The sequence below is a fragment of the Manis pentadactyla genome, chromosome 16 (assembly GCF_030020395.1).
Source record: "Manis pentadactyla isolate mManPen7 chromosome 16, mManPen7.hap1, whole genome shotgun sequence".
Classification (NCBI taxonomy): domain Eukaryota; kingdom Metazoa; phylum Chordata; class Mammalia; order Pholidota; family Manidae; genus Manis; species Manis pentadactyla.
Genome location: NC_080034.1, coordinates 19,549,969 through 19,565,138, shown reverse-complemented (window position 1 = coordinate 19,565,138; position 15,170 = coordinate 19,549,969). Strand labels below are relative to the sequence as shown.

The following is a 15,170-nucleotide window of genomic DNA, read 5'->3' as shown; positions in this document are numbered from 1 at the left end:
GAAGCCTCTAAGTTTAGGAAAAATAAGCATAATACAAAAGAGAAGTGGGAATAACAAAATTCCAAATAAAATCTAAATTTTCTCAAAGCCTTTTTTCCACAACATAGAGCATATTATTTACTTCTCATACACTGGCATCCCTGTTTCTGCACATTTTAAAACTTCTGTCATATAAGACCATATAGCTCTCTGCTGTAACATTAGTCATTAAAATAAATATGAATGTGTGTTATGAACAGGTGTGGATTTCTATCCCTGACCATATTTCTGATTATTTTTAAATAGGATTATTGGTTCAATGAGTATGGACATATGGAAGACTTTTGATACATATAGCCAAATTGTAATCCTTAAAAATTATAGTCATTTATCCTACCAGGTCTCATTATGTATGTGTTATATATAGTGTTTCCATGTACTCTTGCCAGTGATTTGAATTATCGTAATTGCCAATTTATTGAGAACTGTATGTTAAAAAGTGTTATGCCCTTTATATGCCTTATTTTACTTAATCTTCACAAAACTAAGCTAGGTACAATTATTCCCATTTTATAGATGAGGAAACTGAGTCTGAAGGAAATCAGCCTAAAGCCAGACAGCTGGCAAGTGTCTACACAGTAAGGAACTGAATCCATATCTGACTGCCTGGACCCTGTGCTCTTAAGGCCTCTACTATACTCTGTCCAGCTCTTTGTCTAAAACTGTCTAAACATTTGTCTCTATGCTATCAAATTCTTTCTCCCTTTTAAAGTATTTTAAATTATTTTAGAATAACTTTAAAATATTTGACAGTTTATTTTAGTCTATTTTGTTTTTATATTATGCATTCATCTACTAGTATGGTAATGCTTTTCTTATTGAGTTGTAAACTCCCTTTATATATTAAAGATATTCACTCTGCCTATTGTGCTAGCCTTTTCAGTGTGATGGTGGCAAATTGAAAAGTTGGAGAAATGTATTATCCAAAAATAGGATTGTTGAAAAGATTTTATACATTTCAGATGAATGCAAAAACTAAGCCAAATGTTTTTCTGTCAAACACACTTCTGGCTCAAATTCACAGAGACTGTGTCTACACAAAAGGAGTGTTTCTACCCAACAATAGAAAATCAGTTGGTTATTTAAATAACAAAAGCATCCAGTTCAGATAATAAATGTTGAATTGTGAACTTCTGAATGTTAGGTTTGGAATATATGAAAAACACCATGAAAGAAACTGAAGTTGAAAATTTGTGATAGATAGTGAGTAATTATTATCATTAAAAGAAATGTAAATAATTAAAAGGCCGTTTTATGCTTCCAGTCTGTTGGATTTTATGTCTTAGTAAAATTGGCACATTTTAGAGCAATTTAACAGTTTTTTACTTCTCCTCATGACTTGTGGTCAGACTATAATATTGACCTACTTTCCCCAAATCCTCCCTTTGTTATTTATTTACCTGCCAAGCACCAACCAAGCAAAATATATTTTTATAAAGCAAACCTATTCTTATGACTATATAGCCTAAAGAATAAACCATTCCAGTTATGAACCCAGTGCAAATAAAGAATTATGGAAGAACCCTTGACTGGATCCCAGAATTTCCCCCTTGGTTTTTCTTGCTACTCCTAAAGATAGCAGTTTCTTCCTTACTGCCAGAGTCTCATCTTTTGTATGCAATCATGCTATTGTAGAAATACTAGTTTGTAAAATGAGCTCGTAATTCATTAAAAAAACATAGATCTCAGATTTATCTGATTTGACTTGCTCATCATTTTTATTAGTCATCCAACTTATAAAATACATTTAAAGAGAACTAAAAGTCAAAACAACAATTCAATTTATCATCTAGTTCAGTTGCACACACCTTTGGCTGAACATTAGAATCTCCTAAGAGTTTCAAAAAGCCCAGGTAGTGGGGTTCCGCTCCAGGCAAATTAAATCAAGAAGATCTGGAGGTGGGCAAAGGCGACTGAATGTTGATTCAAATGTACAACCAAGAGTTGAAATCTTCAAGTTCTAGCTTCTTTGGAAGTCTAGGAAAGCCTGTCAGATCAGTTATTCAATCTTGGAAACAGAAATTTGAAAGTAAAAGGAGGAGAATCATAAAAAAAAAAATTTCTTTCAGGGAGTGCTTTGACTTAATAAAAATTTGGGTCACATATTCCTGTCCAATGTCACAAAGATTTAACATGTGCTTTAACCTGTGGCAGATTAATTTTGAGAGATCTGTTGAGACTCACTGTAATTTCCTTAGTAATATCTAATACTTGATTTCTGTTTGTTTTTTGATATTCCACATAAGGTCTAGAAAATACTTAGGGTGTGTCTGGCATACCATTTGGTGCAGGCTGAGTCTGTAGGCTAGTACATTTCAAAGAATTGTTTTATTTAGCATTTTATGTGGCACTTAAAAAAATACTTGGTTGTTGATGAACCCTCGTACAAGCTAGTGAGATCCCTAAACAATCCATTTGACCATCTGGCTGATCAATTTTCAAAGGTCACTTTTATAGATTTCAACTGTCCACACCAATGCAGTAATCTCCAGCTAACTGTATATATATGTATGTATATATATAGCCCCATCAACTTTAGAACAAACTCCCTGCCTGAGATAAATGATTTCTGAGAAGACTTAAAAGAAATTAAACTCTAGTAGCAGCAATTATTTTTGATTGTATTCATCATGTCTTGTGAATTCATCAACTCTGATCCACAACTAGTCTATAACCCACTTCTCTTTCTACAGGTTTAATTAGGAAAGTCATCCTGGGGAATGACGTTTAAACAGACTTGTTACCCTTCACATCACCTGCTACATGCAGCCCCAGGTCTACTGCATTTTTAACATGAGGGTCCGTTGATTTCTGAAAACATGATTAGATGCATTTGATTCTGAATTTTCAGATACACTTATTATGAACACAACTTGAGAGCTAATCAGTCACTAGCTGCTCATAAAACACATACTAGGCAAATTCTTCTCCTTTCTTATTCCTTTTCTTTGCTGATTTTTGATAAGCAGTTAAGAGTTGGCAAGATAACAATTCTGCTAGCAAGGTGACTATGATTGATCTGCTGTTGATGTGTATATGAGCTTTTGGTGTTCATTTTATTTTGAATCCTAACCTCCATTGATGTCTAAAGTTCTAATTTTACGGGACAAGCATCTCATTTCTTTATCTTTATTCTCCAGATGAGAACATGGAAAAGCGAAAATAAGTGATTTGTTTGTAGAAGGCAGTCTCATTTTCTGGGTTAGTTCAGGGTAAAAATGAAATTATCAAGAGGAATAGGCCCACTGTAGTCCCTCCAGGCAATTTCCCATAAACATTATTTCTCAAAATCAAGTTTTGATAAATCTTGGATTGCAGAGTTCAAGGTTGCAATCTCAGGCAGTAACTTGGAATCTGGAAATTATTAACTGCTGATTGAAAAATTGAAAGATTCATATACCTTGATAGATAACTAGCTAAAGGGCCAGGGTATATTTGTCTAATAAAGACACTTCATGTGAACACCAGGATGGATAGCCACCTTGCCCAGGTATCCAAGTAAGCAAGGGAATAATAAAGTAAAGGACATTCCTGCCACCAGATTTGGCAGCAGTGGGCCCATCAAAATTACTTTCTTGTGTTGTAAGCCTCCATCCTGTGTTGGGGAAACACAATTAAAAAAAATCTTCCTCCCAACTCAGTTCTTTTCACAAAGATAGTAGAGAAAGAAAATAATTTATAATTGAGTAAGCATTAAACCAGAAGGTGATGGGCACCACAGACAATAACTAAGAGATTGCAGAGGGAGGAAGAAGTCTTACCCTTCATATGGACAGGCAGGTACAACTCATAATGCAGATGTTCCCAAGATAAACCATAATTTAACTCATCCTCAAGGAAGAGAACTTGACAGTAATATTTATTACACACAGTTTATCCTAAATCACCTGATGAGAGGGGTGACTGTGTGTATCAGGTAATTGGCTTTACACAAAGGAAAAATAAACTCGTATCTTTATGATAGGATGTAGTTTTATAACTTGAAACTAAATATCAGCTACACTTGGGCACCTACCCTCCCTCTGAAACTAGAATAGTGTCCTATCTCACTTGGATGTTTACATGGTTCTCAAATCTTTGAGAAAGACTTCCTTGGTCTTAAAGATTGGTCTTAAAGACAAAATGCCAATCTAGTTTTTGAAAGGACTTGTACACACTGCAAAGAGGAAAATATTCTTACAATGACAAGTTTGCTAAAGTAAATGTTCTAAGAACAAGGGAGAGAAATCTCTTCCCTGATTTTCAGCAAGAGGAATTAAGCCTCTTATTTCTAATTTCTATTTGCCTTGGCTGACAAGGGGGAGAACTGAAATTTGAGTTTTGTTCTGAAGTATACAATAAGAAGAAAGAAGTACCATTTATTTTTCTTTTCTAAGGACTCAGTTGAATCTACTATAGGAAAAGTGAGGGTTTGACAATTTTGGGATCTCTCCTTCCAAGTCACCTCAATAGATTAATGTTAGAGTTTGTACTGCAGTGAGTTATGGTAAATTTGAGCAGAAGTCAGGAACTAAAAGGACTTACATTCCTCTGTGTGTTAGTTTCTCAAGATAAACAAGCAAAATAAGATCAGGGTTAATAACTATTTGGAGTTCAGGTCCATAATACTTGCTTTCTCTATTTATCACGAGACCTTTATAAGACTTTAATTACTGAACGTTTTATAGCTTCTGTTATGGATAATAAATTATGATACTAGATTTTGTGTCTTTTCAGCAAAGTTAGTAGTTAGGTAAATGTCCAAAATACAGTTAAAATCTTTCAGAAAAAAATGAATATACAGCTATTAATAATCTTATGATATACATTTTCTGGAAGTGGCTTTTTGTTCTGGATATGTGCAGTCTGATTTCATGTTTACACGAAACCATTTGCAGATCATTTGCTTTCAATTGACAGAGAAGAGTATACATAAATGGTTTTGTATTAAAAGGGAATGAAAAATCAATTTACACAGCACATTCTGAGGAAAAGTGCTTTCTTATAACATTGGCTTAAAGTCTTACAACACTACATCACTTATTACTCAAAGTTTAGTCTAAATTTTAAAAAATGGGGATTTGACTGCCTTTAAATTTATGATTTTCTAAATGTCTTAAGTTCTTATTTATATTTGCTTGTAAGTGTGTTGTTCAACTAGCAATACAATAAAATACTGGGCCTTAACTGCCAGGGTGCTCATCAGAAAATAGACTTCTTTATTTATTTCATTAATGATCTTGATCTTTCTTAAATGTTAACCTTTGTTTATTCCAAGTTATTTAGTTCTCTACCTACACTGAGATTGGCAAAGGAAAGTAAAAGCTTCATAAAAATATCTAAAATCAGGACCCTGCCTGCCGTAACATAACACATTCTTTCAAACCAATGGCTTATGGGGCTAATCATTGCTTTGATCTGCCGGTGGATCCCGGAAGGGCTGAGAAATACTGCCGAGTTGGCCAGCATGGCCTCAGAGCATGAACTACACCTCTTCCTCTGCAACCTGATTTAATTGTTCATATAATTATAAAGTCATATATTTGAAAGAGAATTTAGAGGGCATTTAGTCCAATACTTTATTTAATGTTATAATCCAGTCTACAGGTATATATAAATATGCTTAACCCCTTCTGGTGACAGTTTATCATTTATAAGCCAGACATAATGTATGTTTTAATGTGGCTGAGATGCACTTAATGGTTATGCTAACAACAAAAACAAATAGAAAACATTGAACAAACTCGGGTTTAATTTCAAGTACTGTGGCCTTCGGCATAATATTTACTCTTTTTGAGCCTCACTTTCGTTCTCTGTAAAATTAGATCAAAGGATTATGGTGAAGATCTGCATTAATGCACATAAAGTGCTTCACGTATAAAATGCATCTTAATAAGTGCTATCTAAATAATAATGATTTCTTTAAATCTCTTGTAATATTAGCTACCAAATGTTGGCATTTTGAGGGGAATCAAATAAATGGTAGTTTTTATTTTTTAAAAAGGAAAGCCGGAGACGACATGATTTAGTCATTTGTTCTTTTCATTCTGAAGCGTTAGAGAATCCCAGACGTGAAAGCTACAGCTCACTTACTTCATGATTTGCTATGGCCAGAGCAAATCTGTGCCATAAGGAGCTACCACCCCCTTGCTTTGGCGGCTTTTTCTCTACCTCCTCCTTCTAGTCTAACAAATGCACTTTTTCCTGAACAATGCAAAATGTAATCATGTTTCACAATCCTGCTCAACCTTGGCCGTGTTATACCCAGGTTTCCTGTCTGCTTTATTTACCCTTTGCATATAAGCCACATTCCACCCTAGCCAGCTCTAAGCCACAGCTCTCTCAGACCACTGCTTCTTCACCTATGATGCAGCCCAGGACAAAGCAGGGAGATTTGCCTCCAGAACAGCAAGGGGACGCGTTATTCGCCACCAGCCATTTTGGAGCGCTCCATTGCTTCCATGAATTGGCGCCTGGAAATGAAAGTTATGGTTATTTCTTTTCTCTGGTGTCCTTCCATCTCATTGTTCTATCAGAGTAACATTTTAGAACTAAATTTCTTTTCTGCCTTCACCTCTGATAATTTCTTTTCTTTCTTAGCTTGTATAATCTGCTCATACCCCTCTGCATTCAGCTAAGTTTACCTTGTCTGTTCCAGACAGTCTAACCCTATCACATAGGAACCCAGAGATTGATGGGTAAAGGAAATACTGAACTCATTCTCATACCACACAGCAGTGTTATAAAGCCAGTCAAACCAAACATGAAAAAAGGCAAGAGGTTCATTTGCTTCTCTGCCCTTTATAATATTCCGTTTAGCAAAAGCTTACACTTAATCCAACCGCAGTTCACCCTAGTTGGAGAGAGTACCTTTAGGGAATGATGCGTTCAATGTTAAAGGAAACGGGGAAAGCAGAAACCAAGTGATTGAAGGGTGAGGGCTGTGAGTGGCACGGCCATGTGGTTCCACGAGGCTGCACCGGTCCCTCACGCCCTCATAGCCCTCCCGGGAGGCCAGAACTGCTGAGCTCTCCAGAGATCAGAGTCTGATGTGAAGGTTCGGCTGCGTGTCTTTAGTATGCCATCTAATTGTGTAACAAGAAAACAGCTCCTGAGAGCAAAAAAAAAGAAAAGTTTTCTTACTAGAAACCATTTTTTATATGAGCTGCTATGCCCAAATGTTAATGTATAAATGTTGGAGCACATTTAAAAAAATTATTTATCTCCATCAACCTGACTACTGTTTTCTCCTATTTTACAGCAATGAAGTTGGAGCGGAAGCTGAAAACACAGGCGGCGCTGAAGGGATTTGGAATGCTGGTGCTAATCACTTGCTAGATAGGACTCCTTTTTCAGTATGCGCACTCGCTTTAGGAACTGCAGTGCAGAAGGAGAGCTAAAGAAAGTTTCCTGCGGGCAGATAACACCACAGTCTCTACTAACACCCAGCACGGGAGAGATTGAACTGCCGCTTCTCACGCCGCTGTTGGAGCCTTTAATGCCTTCTATTAAGCTGACAGCAATACTAACGCGCCCCTATATTTAGCAGCCAAATAAAGAAGAATCATGGGTGAACAGAAGAATGGTTGTGACTGTTTTTCAACACCAGTCTTATTTAATGTATACATTACTTACTGAATCAGGTTTTCTTCCCGTTTTGCTTCACTTATTATTATTATTTTTTTTTACATATAAAGAAAAAGAAGAATTAAAAAAAAAAAAAGAGCTCCTGCCTGTTTTCAGGGGATGTTAATATTGAGGGGGAGATCTCGAACGTGAGAAAGTTAGTATTTCCCATAACACACACTGTTTTCGTGCTCTGGGCTCTGTGCTGCCAGGACAGACTGTGTGCACAGGGGTGGGGGGTTGGGGGGAGCAGCAGGGGAGGGCAGTTCAGTGTCGTGGAGCGTCGTGCGCCTGGACTCTCTCTGACATACTGTGTCTCTGCTTGTCGCCACGTGATTCTTGTGGGGCTTCTTCAGAATCAGTTCGTACTCCGGGGAGCAGCAAAGGCCGCAGAGCAAGCCCGCACTATGATGACAGCCGTGGGGTGCCCCCCTCCGGGACACCCAGTGCCCACCCTACTGGTATGGTCAGTTTCTGTCCCAGTTGCTGTCCCCAGCGGTCTGCCCACTCTTCTCTAAGTGGTTTTCTTTTTCTAGCCTCTGCCCAGCTGGGAAGCCTACAGCGATACACGTTAATGAAGAAACCGTGGTGAGGAAGGACAGGGAGCCCCGGGTATCAGAGCAGGTTCTGTACTGGCTACTTTACTTACCCCTGGCAAAGTGCCCACGTTCCCCCGGAGCCAGCCCTGTGCGAGCCACAGACCTCAGACGGCTGCTTCGTCACCCCGTCATCCTGCCCGGGGCAACGCCGGGAGAGTCGTCTGCAGTGGAGCGGGGCCCCGTCGTTCCCCACTAGCCTGTTCGGGATGCTCCACCATCAGTCATCTGTTGGCACCTGGAAACCTTCCCTATCAGTGAATGAGAAACAGGAGAGCTTCAGCTAAGATCGCTGCTCCTCTCTCCTCCCCCAGAAAACTACTTCTCCATCAACCTGCTTAACTGTGTGTGGCATCACTTTACATCATTCATAGTAATCTCCAGTGGTCACCCTGCTGGTAGCATGTGCCAGGCCCCACACCCAGGGCTTCATATGAAGTTAAGTCACCCTTCACAATGAGCCTGTGAGGCAGGTGATATTATTATTCACAATGTTTGTGGGAACAGGATTCAAAAGTTTAAGTCAAGCTAGTATGTGGCAGAGGCAGAATTCAAATCTAAACAGCCTGATTCTAAGACCAGCCATTTTTCGATCATTTATTCATTCATTCATTCATTCATTTTTTTGATCTTGGGTTGCTCAAACTCCCTGGCTCATGGAAGATTACTATTATAAGTTTAAGCAAAGCCTCTCTCCTATATATTTCTTGATTGCATGATTGATTAATTATCTTTTATAACAATTTCCACCTTCCCTTCCCCTGCTATAGATAGGCACACATTCTTATGTGTCATTAATGTATGTTTTTACTTGTATCTTTTGAAGATGTGTATTTTTGTCTGCATATATGTTTAAGAAATGTAAATGGTATTGCTTATATTATGTTTATTTTGGTCTTCACTCAGTACTATGGTTTTTAAGCTCTATTCACATTGCTCTGCAAATGTCTACTGGGTTTTTTTCCTCACAGCCCCATGGTGTGCCTTCATCACATTTCTCCCACCCTCCTGCCGTGTGGTGGCCTCTCAGGCTACTTCACTCCCAGAACTGGTTGCAATGCACACCGTGGCATGTGCCTCCTTGTAGGTCTATGTGAACATTTCTCTGGAATATATACCCATGATTACAATTCATTATAAATGTGCACATACTTAAGGAATTTGACTCTAAATCCTCCCAGATGACTGCTCTCTAGCGTGGGTATCCCCATTTTTACCCCACAAGCAATGGATTTGGGCTCTTAAGTCCCTGGGTTCTTCTCTACCTTTGAAGGGCTGAGCTTTGAAATATTAGGCTATACTATCATGAAAGGCACCTTCAAGATGGGAGATTGGTTTGAACATGGTGTCCTGTGCATCCTGAATTTTCCAGTTCTCAAGACTTTATACCTTTTTCTTGTTGTCATGAGTCAGGTATTGATTTCACTTCATTGCTGAAATATTTGAACCTGGAGGGTTATTGGACTGAGTCACCAAAGTATGAATGATGAATCTCGTGTGAGGTCTTTTGCTTTTCCTACTGCATTATTTCTACCAAAACAAGCTGCTGCATCTGAACATCCCAGTGTAAACTATTTGTTCAGTTTCTCAGCAATAATCAGTCTTAAGAGCATGAATAAAAGAGGGACCAGAGTTGGTTGTGGGGAGAACATGGAGTACTGTATGCTTTTCTGATTGGTCAGTAACAGCGCTTATGCCCGGAGTGGTTTAGGAGCACAGTGGGTATTTGTCAGGTGGAAAGGTGTGGGAAGAGTTATATGGACTAGAGAGATACTGAGGTTGTGTCTTCATGTTTTCCCCCAGAAGCAGCTTCTGAGACAAAGATTTAGTGTGAATAGTTTCTTTGGGAGATGATCACAGGGAACACTAGCGAGGGGCTGAGGAAGCGAGCTAGGGAAGGGAAAAAACCAGAATCCATTGTAAAACCAGTTACTGCTATGGACAATGAGCTCATTACCACTGGGGAGTTCCAGGCTACAAGGTGGGGCATGTCTCAGAGTTCATTCAACTTGCAGGAAAGGAGGCTGGGTAGTTATTTTAAAGCTTGACTACCAAACTTTGCAAAGCTGTGACTTCTGTCTTTGTAAAGCTTTCTTTTTTCTTTTTTTTTTTGACTTTTATTATGCATACCCAGTAGGGCCTATTCTTTTCTTGTGATATTTTAATTTGGAAAAAATGGAAAGTCTATTAAATATTTTTCTTTGTAATCAAATGTGAGAAGAAAGAGTTCATTGAAAGCTCAGGTAATAAAGAAATATTATCAGAATTTTATTTATGGATAAGCAGAAAATTCTGCAATTAGGACTGGGAACAAAAATCTTTAACTGCCAGGATTGCCACGTTTGAAACAACCTTTATTTATTAGAAATTAAATCAGTGGTGTGAGAGGATAACTTGGTTTGTAAGAAGGAAAGACTGCTTTGCTTAGCACAAGCTGAGAGGCCTTAGAAGAATCAAATAGCAACTAGGAAATATTACTCAATTTGTTTAAGATATTTATTATATTTTGGGGACTTGTGTGTATTTCTGTGGTATGTTTTAAAATTAAACATTATATTCCTCTCATGTTTTAGAACATACTGTTCTCAACTTACTTGAACAGATAACAATTTTTCTTTATTTTATGCTTTAATGAGCACAATTTAATTCTTATGAGGGTTTCTAATGGATTTATTTGGAATTGTTTAGCATCAGTTAAACATCTGAATCCAGATTTTTCCTGACTGGAAACTCTGGGGATACATTAAAAAAAAAATAACACTGTGGAACAGACAGAGCAAACTTAGTAAATCATGTAAAAGAAAAAAAAATGTTACAGGGGGCTACAGATGGTGACTCGAAATACTGAACAGAATCTCTAAAATAAGAACAGTGGAAGATTCAACTTAAAAAGAAAAAAAAAAATCCCTGTGGACTATTTAGCCAAGAGTATGCTTTACGGTACTACTAGTAAAGAGGCAGAAAGTGGGGATAGTAATGGAATGGGACTGGAAAAGGCTTAGGAGGCATTTTCAAATACATTTGAGCTGAATTAATTCACTCAAGAGTTTAAGAATTCCAGTGATTTGCCAACTCTGTTTCTGGTTCACAGTTCAGTCTTTTCTTTAAAAATATTTAAAATCAATATTAGTTGTTAGATAACAATTATAGAAATCATAGAGAAATTAAGGATAGCAGCCTAAGTTTTTTTCCTGATGAACAAAGTATATGGAAGACTTTTTCCTTGAGTCATTGAAGATTAGACAAAGAAGTAGATTTTGAAGGTTGTCTGGTAGGCCATACTCTGAACTTTCTTAAGTTTGAGTTCAGTTATAAAACATTAGATAGGATCAACAGGATTTGGGAAAGTACACACTAAGAATTCAAGCTTTTATTAATTATTGCATTGTGGGTTAGTGATCCTAGGGGAGAATTTCTTTCCCAGCATTTCTCTTTGCATGAAACTAATGACTTTTTCCTAAGAGGGAGAAAATTAAAATGTGTATGTTTTCCTCCAACTCTCCAGTCCTATTACTAATCACGGAATTCACTTGCAGAAAAAAAGCTGAATCTCTAAACAGAAATATGTGGAACTGTTTTAGGAATTTTTGATCAAAGACCCACCCTGAATGAGGATGAACGGGAGTTTGAGAGCATCACATCTCCAGTGTTTCTAGAAATAAAAGTTAAAAATCATAGTTCCATTTGGTTTTATCTTCTCCCAGAGAAGCACCCCCCTCCAATTTAATTTATCATGTTGATGAAACAATGAAAATGCATGTGAAATATATTACTTTAAAGCAACATTTAGCTCAGAGAAGAATATTTTTATAGTATTAGAGTATCTTAAATTGAAAATATTTATTTTTAAGGTTTTAATCTTGTCTAGAGAAGATTTCATCTTTGACACACACATAGACACATGCACACGATTACTAAGACTGCATTTATTGGGGACATGGATGTTGAGATGCCATGCTCATGCAGGAAGGAAAATGGAGCAGTCCTAGGTGAAGACTTTCAAGATAAACGGGCTGTGACGTCTTGGGTACTTATTAGTCTACCTTTATGAGGCTCAGTATTTTTTATCTGCAAACTATGTATCAGTCTAGATTTTCCTTCCAACTAAAATAATTATGTGAATTTATTACTCAGTTTTAGGAAATTTGAGTTTACATCCTGAAATTGAGGATCAGAATAATTTGGGGTACATGGGACTTGTTTCAGCCCTGTGAGTCTCTCACAGTCCTAGCTATCCATTTCAGAGTGACCAAGACCACTTGTATTGGAATGATTGAGGAGCTTTTCAAAACCATTATCTTCTGGTTCTTTTCCATACCTATTGAATCAGGATATATGAAGTAGGGCTTGGAAATCTGCTTTTTAAGTAAGGTCTCTGGGTAATTGTGCAGAGAGACTTTTGATAACCACAATGTTTTTACATCAATCAAGGGTGGATAATGCAATTAAACTGAATACAGTTAAGCTAAATATATGATAGCAATATTAAGTGATCTAGAACTGGCAATATGTTGCTGACTTTTGCAGAAGAGGAAAGGACTCACACTTATTTGGTTGAAAGCATTCACAATTTAGAATGGATCTCAAGTCAAATATATAGGACAGAAAATTGCGATGATTAAAGGACCAGTTTATATTCTTTATTTTCTTTGCCTTCAATATGTCAGTTGAGACTAGGGGATAAAAGAACTAGCATCTATTATAAACTGAAAAGCCCAATCATTTACATATATTACTTCAGTTTAATTTACTCCTACCCAAAGTCATACAAGGTGAGCATTTTGCCTCGGTGATACTGAGAAGTAAGGTGAAGCTGAGGAAGATTAAATCCAAAGTCTAGGATGTGGCAGGATTGGAATTCAATTTTGGTCTCTTTTTGCTCCAAAATTCTTTATCCTCTCTAGGTGTTTTCCCGTTTTTCTCCTGCCACATGCAAAACAGATAACGCTTGCTTGGGAAACACATTCCTTCTGTAAGGGCACATCACCAAGAGCTACTGCAAAGAGGTCATAACAGGTAGGAGCCTCTCCCCCAGCTTGGACTAATAAAGTCTTCCAGCCTTTGATTTTCCAGATGAACAGCTGAAGTCTACACTTGCCCCCATGTGGAGGAAGTCTGAACAGCCCGTCTTCACCCTGTGCTGTGGTTCCCGGTGCTGAAGACCCCTCTGCACCAGAAGAACTCCCTTTGGGGGACTCAGGTCCCACTTCTCTCATCCATTCTTGACGGGCAGCATCTACGGCTCAAGCAGTTCTTCCCCACGTAACAAAATCTGCCTGAAGGTGACTTGTTTCTTGAACTGTGGGGAAGGACTAACATATTTTTTCCTTTTTCTCTTTTAAAAAAATTCTGCCTAGCTTAGCACTCTATCGCGACAAAGGAGGGTTAGTGATTCTCTGTGTTTCAGTGGGGCCGTAGCTGTCCTTCACTTTTTTTTCTCAACGCTTTGTCAGTCTGATGTTGAAAACTGCTGTTAACACCATGCCATGCTCTGAAGAGTCAAGAAAGCCTAGCGTGATTTATTCACCATTTCAGAGTGCATTTCCTAAATCAAACTCCATAACATTTGTAGAATGCTGCCTCTAGTTAGGACTGCCTTGATCACATACCTACTTGCTAAGAGAAATCTAAGATTTCTGTGGTTTCTCATGGACTGATAATTTTCCTAACCTTCTCCAGAACAAACTCCAGCCCCGTCCGTAGAGTCACGAGCTGCTTTTCATCTTGCTGCTATGCTCTTAGGGTGTCTTCAGTGTGGATCACAATGTTTACTTTTTTTTAAAGCATAGTTGGTGTCCTGGGGACACAAGTGTAATAGAGGGGGCCAGGGTCAGAGTGGGTACAACTTGTGGGTTGGGAGGAGGGGGACGTGGACAGCCACAGCCTGTGGGACAGGAGGCCGGGGGGCGCTGCAGCAGGGAGAGCCTCAGGTCATCAGGCAAGTGGGTGGGTTTCTGTTAAGCCTAGATGTCAGCAGATAGGGCATGGACGGGGCTTCGGGAAAATAATATTCGCCTATAAGTCCCCTCCTACAAGGCAGGGGATGGATATTTTTTACTGGAGACCTGTGGGTAATGGTGAGAGTTGGGAGAGACAAGGATTTACATAGCGTGGCATCAAATGGGAGACTAAAAGAGTTCAGACTTTCCTGTTCTTAAAAGAGAATGAACCATTTATGCCCAGTTGGTCTTCAGTTTCTGCCTTGGGGCTTGGGTGCTTCTCCCATCTTCTGTCTGCTTACCTCCATTCCATGCCCAGATTAAGTCTTAATGTTTATGCAACTATTTTAAGCCTCTTTTTCTGATCTTCTCCCCACCAGCCAAATGGCTTATTGGCTTTTCTCAATGACAATAGTTTTTCTTCAGAGCCCTTCCTAGGAGATAAATAAAGTTATACAATACATCTACAGAAGTAGTGTTCAAAAATGTCGACTAAAAATACACAGCAGCTATTCCCTTCCTTCTTACCTACTCCCCCTATTACACAGGTGAAAATATCACAAAACCTAAGCAAATTGGAATCATCACAGTAAACAAACAAACAAACAAACAAAAACTATTATAGTTGTCAACTCTGGAGCTGTTGTTCAGGCATCTTCTGCCTTCAGTGGCAGTAACTGGATTCAGGGCCTCCATGACAGGTTGTTTTTCAGCCTGAAAGGAAAGGCGCGACACACAGCAGCAATTCACCGGAGAATTCCGCTTTATTAGGGAAAGGTGCTGGGTTATATAGGAAGGGGCATGATTTGATTGAGGTGTCACTTCTACGGGGCTGGTGGCTATTGGCTAGGTGCTGGGATTAGGGGGGTGAGGGGTGATTGGGGTTCAGATGGCACTGGCAGGAACCGAGGACCCGGAAGAGAAGCAGGAGGTTCGCCATCTTATGGGTGGGGGCCCTTCATTCCCCCCTTTCTCCTCTATGGGGTTGTGG

The 15,170-nt window shown here is 38.6% G+C and overlaps 1 protein-coding gene across 19 annotated transcripts in view; it reads left to right on the top strand.

The window, feature by feature from the left end:
* Nucleotides 1-7,726, top strand: part of MLIP (muscular LMNA interacting protein) — a 256,856-nt gene extending 249,130 nt beyond the window's left edge. For 12 of the 19 annotated variants that reach the window (XM_036916348.2, XM_036916354.2, XM_036916349.2 and 9 more), the window contains one exon: nt 7,280-7,725. In XM_036916348.2, the coding sequence (XP_036772243.2) occupies nt 7,280-7,285 (6 nt within the window). In that variant the 3' untranslated portion in view covers nt 7,286-7,725. Of the gene's footprint in view, nt 1-7,279 lie in introns of all 19 variants that reach the window. The other 7 variants (XM_036916343.2, XM_036916345.2, XM_036916335.2 and 4 more) reach the window with 4 other exon arrangements.
* Nucleotides 7,727-15,170: the final 7,444 nt, after the last annotated feature.